The 14,259-nt window shown below is 39.8% G+C and overlaps 1 protein-coding gene and 2 long non-coding RNA genes across 4 annotated transcripts in view; all 3 read left to right on the top strand.

Annotated features, from left to right (window-relative positions):
- Nucleotides 1–14,259, top strand: part of LOC137591995 (rasGAP-activating-like protein 1) — a 32,772-nt gene that overhangs the window by 7,947 nt on the left and 10,566 nt on the right. For both annotated transcript variants that reach the window (XM_068309860.1, XM_068309859.1), the window contains 2 exons: nt 13,597–13,737; nt 13,840–13,931. In XM_068309860.1, the coding sequence (XP_068165961.1) occupies nt 13,597–13,737; nt 13,840–13,931 (233 nt within the window). The remainder of the gene's footprint in view (nt 1–13,596; nt 13,738–13,839; nt 13,932–14,259) is intronic.
- Nucleotides 1,024–6,088, top strand: LOC137593054 (uncharacterized). Its single transcript, XR_011035071.1, has 3 exons — nt 1,024–1,430; nt 5,325–5,571; nt 5,996–6,088. It is a non-coding gene; the product is annotated as an uncharacterized lncRNA (long non-coding RNA).
- Nucleotides 10,310–12,999, top strand: LOC137593143 (uncharacterized). Its single transcript, XR_011035083.1, has 4 exons — nt 10,310–10,405; nt 11,443–11,521; nt 11,756–11,921; nt 12,026–12,999. It is a non-coding gene; the product is annotated as an uncharacterized lncRNA (long non-coding RNA).

Here is a 14,259-nt window from a genome sequence, read left to right as displayed (position 1 = left end):
CATACAAATTGGATAAAATTGTGTATTGTGAAAACATTAATAACATAAAATTGTGTTTTATGTTATCAAGTCCTGTCCTGATGTGCTGGTTTTTATTTGTACAAAATTCTATAATTGGTTTTCCATGTTCCTTAGTTACGTTAAACTAGGCTACCTCAAACACACTAGTTGGAAGGACAATATCTTTCGGCTTGCCTGGGAATGCATATGTTTTATGTTATCAAGTCTTGTCCTGGTTGTGCTGGTTTTTATTTGTGTTAAATTCTATAATTGTTTTTCTCCATATTCCTTAGCTAAGCTAAGCTACCTTAAATACATTTGCTGGAGGGACTATGTCTAACGGCTTGCCTGGGAATGCGTGTGTTTTATGTTATCAAGTCCTGTCCTGGTAGTGCTTGTATTTATTTGTACAAAATTATATAATTGATTTTCTCCATATTCTTTAGCTAAGCTCAGCTAAGCTACCTTAAATACACTAGCTGGAGGGACAATGTCTCTCAACTGGCCTGGAAACGCGTGTGTTTTCTGTTATCAAGTCCTGTCCTGGTTGTGCTGGTTTTTATTTGTACAAAATTATGTAATGGTTTTCCATATTCCTTAGCTAAACTAAGCTACCTTAAACAGACTAACTCTAACCATAACCTACCCCCACCTCCACCCCATGAAGGCCTGGCCTCTGCTCTTTCTACAGCATGCCCAAGCACAGTTGTGTACTGTACATTATACAGAGTAAAATAAATTTTTTTAAACATATTTGGCTCTGGTGACGGTAAACCAAGTGGTGGATTCGACATCATTTCGTGAACTATAGTGTTGTATATATTGATTTAAATTGTGTGTTTATTTGAGTTATTTTCCTGAAAATGTTATGTCACGAAAGAGAAAATACCTATCCTTGGTGAAAATAATAGTGAAAAATGATAATAAGTGAAAATCGATCAGAAATTAACCGACTTTTAGCATTACGTGCAAAAGTCTCTTATTTACGTGACTGCACTCGAACGCATTTCAGGTGAGGTTCCCCACAATAGAGGAGAAGGCTCAGCGGTTGGACTTTAAAACAGCTTGCTGCTGTTACACTCGAGAAGAATTGAACCCTTCCTTACTGTATTGAGAGACGATTCTGAGTGTTGGATTACTTTATGACACGAAAACGTGACTGTTGAGGAACTATTATGGACGCGGTGACAGGTAGGCCGGAAGCCTGTCCACGAGGCGAGAGCGTCATCATTCAGCTTTTATTTTAATCGTGTAAATAAGGAGATCGTTTGGGAACACTACCCTGGAGCCTGGCGGTATTTATAAACGATTTATTGTGCACCGAAGAATGGACTGAGATAGTAATGCGAAGTCAAAGGTGTACGGATTTATACCCCAAACACACTAACACAGGAAAGTTATATGCAAGAGGCCTGACGTATCTTCTAATGGTGAATTATAACGTTTCATATTTTACTGATGCTTTATGATGAAACGGGCTTACAGCTGAGATTGATGCGATTGTGTTTGACTCGAGTTGGTTAGGATAATGTTTCCTATGTTCACCGGTAACCGGACGTGCTCATGATGTTTAGTACCCCTGGCAATAGTATTGGCATTATTATATTTGTATTTATGGTCCGACATCTGAATAGAGAATATGTTTGAGTCTTAATCGGTTTTATTTGTGGTTTGTTACGAAGCTACAATTGTAAAGATCTCATGCTTCCTTGTTATTGTGAAGGACAAATATAAGAATGTGATTACTTTTGTGCACGTAACATGACTATTACGGCACTATTAATAACGTGACGACAAGCACCTTAGAGACTACATATATTCGTGATGTATTTGTTGTGCGCCCCAGAAGCAGTTAAGGGTTCAACGTGTGATTAAATGTGTACAGAGTCAAACTCCAGACACACAAAGCCATATTTTCTGGCAGTGAGTCATGACGTTTCTTAATTTTACCAATACTAAAGAGTTTACGGCTGGGATCGATGTGATTGCGGTAAGTTGTGCGTGGATTTGACTACTGGCTAGTATAATGTTAACTGTTAGCTGCTAACAGGACGTGTTAATAAAGTTGATAAAGTAAATTTAGCTGTAATATTTGGGGTCGCTCTTAGTATTTATGGTCCGACAACTGAATGGAGAGGATGTTCGAGTGTGACAAGGTTTTATTTGGGGTTTGTCAGCTAAGCAGCAGCCTTAAATTGAACGTTAGTATATATTTCAATTTTACATCACTGTGCTGTGTGTACATCGGCATTCATACCGGTAAAGCACCGCCTGTCCGCCACATGAGGAGCATCAAAACATTACCACGTGCGTCTGTGCTGAGCTCTGTTCAGGCCGGTAAAGCCACACAAGTGACGTTATCCACACTAGTCTGTGAGTTATGGGGCAAAAGTTACCAGTTTAAGTTACTCAGTGTCATAGATGGTAAATTAATCTTTGTCTGAAAGGTCTACCCGTCTTTACATGAATTGTTAGGTAATGCTAAGTAAGGACAAATGTGAACTACCCTAAATTGATTGTAATTTAGTTTAGTTTATTTGTTTCGCACATGTTCAGTACAAGTACAAAAACTGTGCAAGGTGGGAACGAAGCCTTATTAGGCTTGTACAGAGTTCCACACCTGCCTGTATCAAATTTAAGACATGCAGGCCAAACAATCAACTGAAGAAAACAACAAAAAATTGCGTATTCCAAAAATAAGAAGGCAGCAAAGACAAATCACGCACAATCAGTACAAAAAATGGATTAACACATCTGTCAGAAGAACAAATGCAAAGATCAGGAAGACAGAAGTATTTTTTTAGACAATTTTTGAAAACAGAGAAGGAGGATATTAATCGCAGTGTTGGGCTTAATTCACTCCAGAGCTTAGAACCTCTAAAAGTGATGTTGAATTGGTGTTTTGAAGGTCGGTATATGGTAAAAGTAGACTGTTGTTGCTGTATCTAGTTTGATATGTATGGACATGTGTAGTGGGGGTGAATACATTCTGTAGGGTGACTGGAAGTTCTTGATTCCTATATATAAATTTGTGTGTGAATAAGCATGTTTGATAAATATATATTTTGTCAATGGATAGTACCTGGTATTTGTTGAATAGGGGTGCCGAGGGTGCATATCTGTTAGAGTGAGGAATCATTCTAAGGTATTTTTTTGTATGACACATAGTTTTCTTAAGTATGTAGGATATGTAGCTGCCCAGACGATGTTGCAGTAATTGATGAATGGAAACATAAAACTAATATAAAGCTAAGTGAGCTGTGGAGTGAATTAAGTGACAGAACTTTCTCAATATGCCGAGCATTTTTGCAGACCTTCTTGAGTCAAGGTCAATATGATCAGACCATTTGAGACTGCTATCTATAATAACTCCTAAAAATTTTGTACGGTGAACTAATTCTATTTCAGCATTATTAATAATTATTTTGGCTAAATCTATGGGATAATGTTTGTATTACAGAAGATCATGAAATTACATTTTTTCACATTGAGGGTGAGTTTGTTCAAATGAATCCATTTTGCGATAGAAGATAATTCTTGATTGACGGTTTGAATTAAAATAATGAAATCTTTGTGTGAAGTTACAAGGTTGGTATCATCTGCAAATAATACTGGGAGGAGTTTGGTGCATGTCATGGCCATATCGTTAATATAAATTAAAAATAATAAAGGGCCCAGGATTGATTCTTGGGGAACACCATACGATATTGATAAGTTCTTGGAGGAAAAACCAGCTAGATGGACATATTGTTCTCGATTTAGAGATAGTTTCTGAACCATTTCAGGGCAATATCCTCCACTCCATATCTATTTAGTTTTGCGATCAATATGTCATGACTAACCGTATCAAATGCCTTACTCAGATCCAAGAACACTCCTAGGGCAAATGTTTTATTATCAAGAGCTGATGAGATATAATTAACGAGTTGTATAAGGGCGTGTTCAGTGGAATGATTTTTGCGAAAACCATATTGGTGTTGATATACTGTAGAATATTGTTGACTGCTAGGTGATTTGATAATCTGGAATAGATTAGTTTTTCCAAGATTTTGGATATGGATGGTAGAATAGATATTGGCCTGTAATTGCTGAATTCCTTGGAGTTGCCTGTCTTGAAAATGGGTATAACTTTTGCAATTTTTAAGTCCTGGGGGACATTTCCAGTTTTGAGAGACAGAGAGAGGATATGAGTGAGGGGTTTGATAATGTAGTCAATAGTCTCCTTAAGAAGGACACTCTTAATGATATGGTGAACTGACGCTGTTAAATCATTTGTATAGAAAATACACCAGGAAACTATTCAGTTGTCAGCTTGAACAGCATTTGTGGTAAATTAGACAAATAACTCATATATATACAAAGATGACATAAACATCACTGATGCTTGAATAACACTAGCTATGAATACTGTTTTCCCCTATGGTGAACTTCTCTGTGAAAGACTTTGAAATGTGGTGAAGCCTGATTTTGCCGTAACATGTAAACACACTTGATGAACTGAACGATATACATCTTAAGCATTGTTCATCATGTGATCTGCAACAGACCAGTCCTCAATATCTGATTTTTAGCCCATCCAGATTGATATCGGAAGTCTCTTTTGTAGTCTGAACCGTCCCATACCACATGAAATTTGATTTTTGCGGGACAGATTGAAACTGCATTCGGGAGGTAGTTTTGTATTGGACATGGACAGATGCGTCTCAATCTGAAGAGCTCCAAACATAATGATCGGATATGGCAGTCCATTACGCCACTGTACATGATGCAAGAGCAATGCACTAGAAGGAAGAGCGACGCATTACAGAGCAGTAAAAAATGGAAAAAGAAGTTGACAATGTCTCGTGTGTCACAGATTTTCTCCATCTCTACTAGACAGTGGCACTGCCAATACACTAAGGTAAACAACGTCCATGCTTGTCATCATTGTTGCCGTCGTTGCAGTTATATGACCTCACACATTACACGCACTGAACAATGCCTCCGCCCCGACTTGCTGCTACAGCAACCTGTCAGATCGGCCAATAATGTGGCCCAGTCTGAACAGAGCAAGATTGCATTTGGACACTTGCTAAAAACAGTCAGCCCAGAAATCAGGTATGGAAAGAAATCTGATTGGTATCTGATTTGCCTGCAGTCTGAACACAGCCAAATAGCGCCCTTCAGTACCTCCCATTATAACTGTTAAAATATATCAGACCTTGTAATGAATGGATTTTTTTCAACAATGACTTGCTGTTGTGATGTTATTATTTTTGTGATATATCCCATGAAATTACCAAAGCTATACATGTGTATTTTGACATTTCATCTCCTCTTTCAAGGGTCTTGAAACATCTACACGGTCATGTCACTCTAGTGTTCATGCAACAATGAGCCGTAGGAAGGCCCCTGAAACAGATGCGATTGAACATGCAGCGAAAGAGCTTTACAAAACTGGAGAGTTGGAAGTAAAGGTTTGTAAAGGGTCCTCAGGCTATGGAACAGGAAACTTTGGCCGGAACCTCTGAAGTTAAGCTTGTCATCGACACTGAGGAGGAAGCACTGGACTGCCCACCCTCACCAAACAAGGTACCACTTGTTAGTTTAAGGCTTAAACACTCAGATGTCAGGTTCGAGGTATTTGAGGGGACTGTGGCAACTGTTCCTGATGGGTGGGGGATGGGCCAGTTTCTTGCTGATTTGATAGCAAGCACACTGTCACATGTCAGGTGAGAGGTATTTGTGGGGACCCCGTGAGGTGGTTGATATAAAGCACATTTACTGATTTGCTAGCAAACACACTGTCACATGTCAGGTGAGAGGTACTTGTGGGGACTCCGTGAGGCAGTTAATATGATGCATGGTTGTAGACATTAATTTAGCCTTTTTTGTCCATGGACTCAGAGAATCCTTTTGCATTCTATATTGTTTTCATATTGCACATAATTGTTTAGCTTAACATAAATTTTATGGTGATTAAAGTACTGATGTTAATGTTGAAATTTTTCCTCAGACTGGAACAGAAACTTTGGCTGGAACCTCTGAAGCTAAGCTTGTCATCGACACTGAGGAGGAAGCACTGGACTGCCCACCCTCACCAAACAAGGTACCACTTGTTAGTATAAGGCTTACCTGGTTTATTAAATGTCAAACTAATTGTGCTTGAAAAGGGCAGTAGGTTAGTTATACTCTTAAAGTTGCTGTTAAGCACACTCTCCGATGTCAGGTCCGAGGTATTTGAGGGGACTGTGTGCACTGTTCCTGATGGGTGGGGGATGGGCCAGTTTCTTGCTGATTTGCTAGCAAGCACACTGTCACATGTCAGGTGAGAGGTATTTGTGGGGACCCCGTTTGGTGGTTGATATAAAGCACATTTAATGAGAGTGATTTACTGTTTTTGCCCATGAAGTGGGAAGAATCTTTTACTTGCTATGAGACAGTTAATGTGACCAGAGATCGAAACTGGTTTTCACATGAGCTTGTAGATACAGATTGGTTTCCTTGGCCCGTGCTTGACCACTACATGTTGTTACCCATAATTAGTCATTACTGTGTAACTGTGAGCTATATTCATGTAATAAAAGTTATACCAGTGGTTAGTATTTGTATTGTATTGACATCAAGGTGAAATCTATTCAGGATACATCTATTTTACTCCAAAGCACACTCAAGTGTCAGTTAAAAGGTATTTGTGGGGACTCCGTGAGGCAGTTAATATGATGCATGGTTATAGACATTAATTTAGCCTTTTTTGTCCATGGACTCAGAGAATCCTTTTGCATTCTATATTGTTTTCATATTACACATAATTGTTTAGCTTAACATAAATATTATGGTGATTAAAGTACTGATGTTAATGTTGAAATTTTTCCTCAGACTGGAACAGGAAACTTTGGCTGGAACCTCTGAAGCTAAGCTTGTCATCGACACTGAGGAGGAAGCACTGGACTGCCCACCCTCACCAAACAAGGTACCACTTGTTAGTTTAAGGCTTACCTGGTTTATTAAATGTCAAACTAATTGTGCTTGAAAAGGGCAGTAGGTTAGTTATACTCTTAAAGTTGCTGTTAAGCACACTCTCAGATGTCAGGTCCGAGGTATTTGAGGGGACTTTGCAACTGTTCCTGATGGGTGGGGGATGGGCCAGTTTCTTACTGATTTGCTAGCAAGCACACTGTCACATGTCAGGTGAGAGGTATTTGTGGGGACCCCGTGAGGTGGTTGATATAAAGCACATTTAATGAGAGTGATTTACTGTTTTAGCCCGTGAAGTGGGAAGAATCTTTTTCTTGCCATGAGACAGTTAATTTGACCAGAGATCGAAACTGGTTTTCACATGAGCTTGTAGATACAGATTGGTTTCCTTTGCTCATGCTTGACCACTACATGTTGTTACCCATAATTAGTCATTACTGTGTAACTGTGAGCTATATTCATGTAATAAAAGTTATAGCAGTGGTTAGTATTTGTATTGTATTGACATCAAGGTAAAATCTATTCAGGATACATCTATTTTACTCCCAAGCACACTCAAGTGTCAGTTAAAAGGTATTTGTGGGGACTCCGTGAGGCAGTTAATATGATGCATGGTTGTAGACATTAATTTAGCCTTTTTTGTCCATGGACTCAGAGAATCCTTTTGCATTCTATATTGTTTTCATATTGGACATAATTGTTTAGCTTAACATAAATTTTATGGTGATTAAAGTACTGATGTTAATGTTGAAATTTTTCCTCAGACTGGAACAAGAAACTTTGGCTGGAACCTCTGGAGCTAAGCTTGTCATCAACACTGAGGAGGAAGCACTGGACTGCCCACCCTCACCAAACAAGGTACCACTTGTTAGTTTAAGGCTTACCTGGTTCATTAAATGTCAAACTAATTGTGCTTGAAAGGGGCAGTAGGTAAGTTATACTCTTAAAGTTGCTGTTAAGCACACTCTCCGATGTCAGGTCCGAGGTATTTGAGGGGACTGTGTGCACTGTTCCTGATGGGTGGGGGATGGGCCAGTTTCTTGCTGATTTGCTAGCAAGCACACTGTCACATGTCAGGTGAGAGGTATTTGTGGGGACCCCGTGAGGTGGTTGATATAAAGCACATTTAATGAGAGTGATTTACTGTTTTTGCCCATGAAGTGGGAAGAATCTTTTGCTTGCCATGAGACAGTTAATGTGACCAGAGATCAAAACTGGTTTTCACATGAGCTTGTAGATACAGATTGGTTTCCTTGGCCCGTGCTTGACCACTACATGTTGTTACCCATAATTAGTCATTACTGTGTAACTGTGATCTATATTCATGTAATAAAAGTTATAGCAGTGGTTAGTATTTGTATTGTATTGACATCAAGGTGAAATCTATTCAGGATACATCTATTTTACTCCCAAGCACACCCAAGTGTCAGTTAAAAGGTATTTGTGGGGACTCCGTGAGGCAGTTAATATGATGCATGGTTGTAGACATTAATTTAGCCTTTTTTGTCCATGGACTCAGAGAATCCTTTTGCATTCTATATTGTTTTCATATTGCACATAATTGTTTAGCTTAACATAAATTTTATGGTGATTAAAGTACTGATGTTAATGTTGAAATTTTTCCTCAGACTGGAACGGGAAACTTTGGCTGGAACCTCTGAAGCTAAGCTTGTCATCGACACTGAGGAGGAAGCACTGGACTGCCCACCCTCACCAAACAAGGTACCACTTGTTAGTTTAAGGCTTACCTGGTTTATTAAATGTCAAACTAATTGTGCTTGAAAAGGGCAGTAGGTTAGTTATACTCTTAAAGTTGCTGTTAAGCACACTCTCAGATGTCAGGTTCGAGGTATTTGAGGGGACTTTGCAACTGTTCCTGATGGGTGGGGGATGGGCAAGTTTCTTACTGATTTGCTAGCAAGCACACTGTCACATGTCAGGTGAGAGGTATTTGTGGGGACCCCGTGAGGTGGTTGATATAAAGCACATTTAATGAGAGTGATTTACTGTTTTTGCCCGTGAAGTGGGAAGAATCTTTTGCTTGCCATGAGACAGTTAATGTGACCAGAGATCAAAACTGGTTTTCACATGAGCTTGTAGATACAGATTGGTTTCCTTTGCCCATGCTTGACCACTACATGTTGTTACCCATAATTAGTCATTACTGTGTAACTGTGAGCTATATTCATGCAATAAAAGTTATAGCAGTGGTTAGTATTTGTATTGTATTGACATCAAGGTGAAATCTATTCAGGATACATCTATTTTACTCCCAAGCACACCCAAGTGTCAGTTAAAAGGTATTTGTGGGGACTCCGTGAGGCAGTTAATATGATGCATGGTTGTAGACATTAATTTAGCCTTTTTTGTCCATGGACTCAGAGAATCCTTTTGCATTCTATATTGTTTTCATATTGCACATAATTGTTTAGCTTAACATAAATTTTATGGTGATTAAAGTACTGATGTTAATGTTGAAATTTTTCCTCAGACTGGAACAGGAAACTTTGGCTGGAACCTCTGAAGCTAAGCTTGTCATCGACACTGAGGAGGAAGCACTGGACTGCCCACCCTCACCAAACAAGGTACCACTTGTTAGTTTAAGGCTTACCTGGTTTATTAAATGTCAAACTAATTGTGCTTGAAAAGGGCAGTAGGTTAGTTATACTCTTAAAGTTGCTGTTAAGCACACTTTCAGATGTCAGGTTCGAGGTATTTGAGGGGACTTTGCAACTGTTCCTGATGGGTGGGGGATGGGCCAGTTTCTTACTGATTTGCTAGCAAGCACACTGTCACATGTCAGGTGAGAGGTATTTGTGGGGACCCCGTGAGGTGGTTGATATAAAGCACATTTAATGAGAGTGATTTACTGTTTTTGCCCGTGAAGTGGGAATAATCTTTTGCTTGCCATGAGACAGTTAATGTGACCAGAGATCAAAACTGGTTTTCACATGAGCTTGTAGATACAGATTGGTTTCCTTTGCCCATGCTTGACCACTACATGTTGTTACCCATAATTAGTCATTACTGTGTAACTGTGAGCTATATTCATGTAATAAAAGTTATAGCAGTGGTTAGTATTTGTATTGTATTGACATCAAGGTGAAATCTATTCAGGATACATCTATTTTACTCCCAAGCACACTCAAGTGTCAGTTAAAAGGTATTTGTGGGGACTCCGTGAGCCAGTTAATATGATGCATGGTTGTAGACATTAATTTAGCCTTTTTTGTCCATGGACTCAGAGAATCCTTTTGCATTCTATATTGTTTTCATATTGCATATAATTGTTTAGCTTAACATAAATTTTATGGTGATTAAAGTACTGATGTTAATGTTGAAATCTTTCCTCAGACTGGAACAGGAAACTTTGGCTGGAACCTCTGAAGCTAAGCTTGTCATCGACACTGAGGAGAAAGCACTGGACTGCCCACCCTCACCAAACAAGGTACCACTTGTTAGTTTAAGGCTTGCCTGGTTTATTAAATGTCAAACTAATTGTGCTTGAAAAGGGCAGTAGGTTAGTTATACTCTTAAAGTTGCTGTTAAGCACACTTTCAGATGTCAGGTTCGAGGTATTTGAGGGGACTTTGCAACTGTTCCTGATGTGTGGGGGATGGGCCAGTTTCTTACTGATTTGCTAGCAAGCACACTGTCACATGTCAGGTGAGAGGTATTTGTGGGGACCCCGTGAGGTGGTTGATATAAAGCACATTTAATGAGAGTGATTTACTGTTTTTGCCCGTGAAGTGGGAAGAATCTTTTGCTTGCCATGAGACAGTTAATGTGACCAGAGATCAAAACTGGTTTTCACATGAGCTTGTAGATACAGATTGGTTTCCTTTGCCCATGCTTGACCACTACATGTTGTTACCCATAATTAGTCATTACTGTGTAACTGTGAGCTATATTCATGTAATAAAAGTTATAGCAGTGGTTAGTATTTGTATTGTATTGACATCAAGGTGAAATCTATTCAGGATACATCTATTTTACTCCCAAGCACACTCAAGTGTCAGTTAAAAGGTATTTGTGGGGACTCCGTGAGGCAGTTAATATGTTGGATGTTGAAAGACATTAGTTTAGCCTAGTATGTACATGGATGTAAAAATCTATTCAAGATACATTCATTTTACTAATGAGCACACGCATTATGCGTGAGTAAGGTTGTGCAGTTATCAATGTACTTCCTACCTTGTGATTCAATTTTGATCGTATTTACCACATTCTTTTTTTTTTGTCATGCGTCATTCAGTGTATTGTTGTTGTTATTATAGGATTTTAGATGACTCTGACACCCAGCCCACATAGCAAATGTTTTTATTGAATTCTTTTATTGTGAACTATGTAGTGTCTTAGGTGTAAAGATGTCAGTCAAAGCTTTCAGGCATTATAATTCTATGTTTATGTTTCCAAGCTGTTTTTGTCTTTTGCTACACTGGTTCGAATTAAAATTACATAACATTCGCTTGAACTTCCATACAGACTGGAAATCCAAAGAATCCATTCTCCAAACATTGCCTTTACAATCAAAACCAGGCTGAGAAGGACAAAAAGCATACAGGTAAAGAACACAACTTTAGCATAACAATAGTGCATGTACTACATATTTCTTTATTCATATTGTTCATCAAATATTCATTGTTAAGGACAATTTTAGATTCTAATTCAGTTTTGTTTTGTTTTTCTGAAGATCTTATCAAGATGACACATTAGTGTCATTAGTGTAGGTTAGCATCCTACAGATTCTGTCTTTATCAAAGTTTTACTTTGCAATATAATCTCGTCTGGTTTTCAGAATGTCCAGTTGTCAGATCAAGCCAGAGAAGAGAGACAGAGACCAAAGTGCCAGATGTAAACGATAATATTGCAAAAACAGCGGAGGACAATAATAACAGCAATGGAGCAGGACACTGTAACGCCTTCACAAAGCTACCGTTGCCTCTCACCAGAAAGGAAAGGACGTAAGGTTTCTAAGAGTATTTCTGTCACACAACTTTCAGCCTATGATTGTAGAATACTGATGGCATTAAAGTAACAGAAGTGTGTATGTTTAACTGTTTAATAGGCCTGCATCCTTTCAAGAGACTGCCATGGCAAACAGAGGAGATACTTGCAGTTTAAAGGCACATGATGTTCATCACTTCCTGTCGGGCTCCAGGGAAAAATGACTGTGATAAGTGTCTTCAAATGGAAAACTTATCACTCAAACACAGAAATTGGCTAGCCATAAAATTCTACATCAAAAACTGAAACATAGCTGTGAAAAAGGAAGTCTAAATTTGGTCACTGTATGCTGATAGAAGTTCCAGAGACCATTAGGCTTTTTATATTTTTTTAAGTGTGAAATCTAAAGTTGCAGAAATTTTATTTATTTTTAGTTGCACTTTAAGTTTTAATTTAATGTTAAAGTATTTTCTGAGAATTTATAGTATAATGCAACTTTTAAGTTATTAGTTTTGTTACAAATTTTGTTTAAATGTTCTTACAAAGCATTAAAACAAAAAAATAAAGTTTTAACTAGAAAATTCAACCAAACAGCCTGAGTCTCTAATCATTAGCAAACAATACATCACAAGGTGTAAAAGTGTAATTTGACTTAGATAAATTATGGAATATCTAGATGAAACATTCCAAGATGGCATGCTATTGCAAAACTATATTTGCCTTCTGTGTCTATTTGACTTCTGTCAGTGTTTTTCAAGATGTATCAAGGTTTTGCATTACTTACCTCCACAGTAAGTATATTAGGGTCAACAAAGTAAGTTTAACCTGAATGTGTGTCAAGTGGTGCCCAGTAAGGAAGATAAACTGGATACTGTGCTTACGTACCCCCACATATGACTAAATACCAGATATTGTGCTTATGTTTCCCCACATATGTTTAAGAACCTGACAAGTCCCCACAGGTACGATCCTTGTCAGGTCTGGAAATTTTACTTTCTCTAATTGATAATTTGAAGTGAGATTTCTGTTGAGGAAGCATTCAGGATGTTTCCTGATTTTTTTCAGAGCTGTAGGTGCACTGGAAAGGCCGGTTCCCACAATTGACCGGCGGCTCTTGTGGCATGACGATGTAATACAGACAAGGATGTGTGTGTGTGTGTGTGTGTGTGTGTGTGTGTGTGTGTGTGTATGTGTGTGTGTGTGTGTGTGTGTGTGTGTGTGTATGTGTGTGTGTGTGTGTGTGTGTGTGTGTGTGTGTGTGTGTGTGTGTGTGTGTGTGTGTGTGTGTGTGTGTGTGAGTGTGTCTGTGAGTGTGTGTGTGTGTGTGTGTGTGTGTGTGTGTGTGTGTGTGTGTGTGTGTGTGTGTGAGTGTGTCTGTGAGTGTGTGTGTGTGTGTGTGTGTGTGTGTGTGTGTGTGTGTGTGTGTGTGTGTGTGTGTGTGTGTGTGTGTATGTGTGTGTGTGTGTGTGTGTGTGTGTGTGTGTGTGTGTGTGTGTGTGTGTGTGTGTGTGAGTGTGTCTGTGAGTGTGTGTGTGTGTGTGTGTGTGTGTGTGTGTGTGTGTGTGTGTGTGTGTGTGTGTATGTGTGTGTGTGTGTGTGTGTGTGTGTGTGTGTGTCTGTGAGTGTGTGTCTGTGTGTGTGTGTGTGTGTGTGTGTGTGTGTGTGTGTGTTTACAGTGTGATCTGGGTCCAGGTCATCAAGAGGACCCGGTTCCCCCACTGGGGGGAAACCCTGTTTCTGGATGTGGAGGCGGGGCAGCTGAAGGGGGCGGGGCTTGTGACGGTGGAGGTGTGGGATTGGGACATGGTGGGAAAGAACGACTTCCTGGGGAAGGTGAGGACCCGGCGTGTGTGTGTGTTGGGGGGGTCGCTGTGTGTGATGCTGAGGTGGTGCTAACGTAGTGTCCCCCCCCACGCTCCGCCCCCTGCCCCCCAGGTGGAGATCCCCTCCCTCTGTCTGCATCAGGCGTCTCTGCTGGACGGCTGGTTCCGCCTCCAGCCCCTAGGAAACATTGAGGCCGACGCCGGGTGAGCCGTCATGCATGTTCCTGCAGGCTGCGTCACGCCAGAGCTGTGTTTAAGGGGGGGGCGGAGGGAGGGGCTAGGGACGGGGGGGGCACGACTCCTCTGGTCTGTATGGGTTCAATTGTCAGCGTGAACCTGATGTGATGGAGAACATGTTAGCACCATTTCTTCTGGTATAACAAAGACACTACATGCTATACGCTACATGCTATACACTACATGCTATACGCTACATGCTATACGCTACATGCTATACGCCGCTCGTGATTGGTCAATACGGCTGCTGTCAGTGGGAGGGGCTGTTTCAAACCTGAGGGTCAGAACCGGTGGG

Source organism: Antennarius striatus, chromosome 3 (assembly GCF_040054535.1).
Source record: "Antennarius striatus isolate MH-2024 chromosome 3, ASM4005453v1, whole genome shotgun sequence".
Lineage (NCBI taxonomy): Eukaryota > Metazoa > Chordata > Actinopteri > Lophiiformes > Antennariidae > Antennarius > Antennarius striatus.
This window is presented reverse-complemented; position numbering and strand designations above follow the sequence as displayed.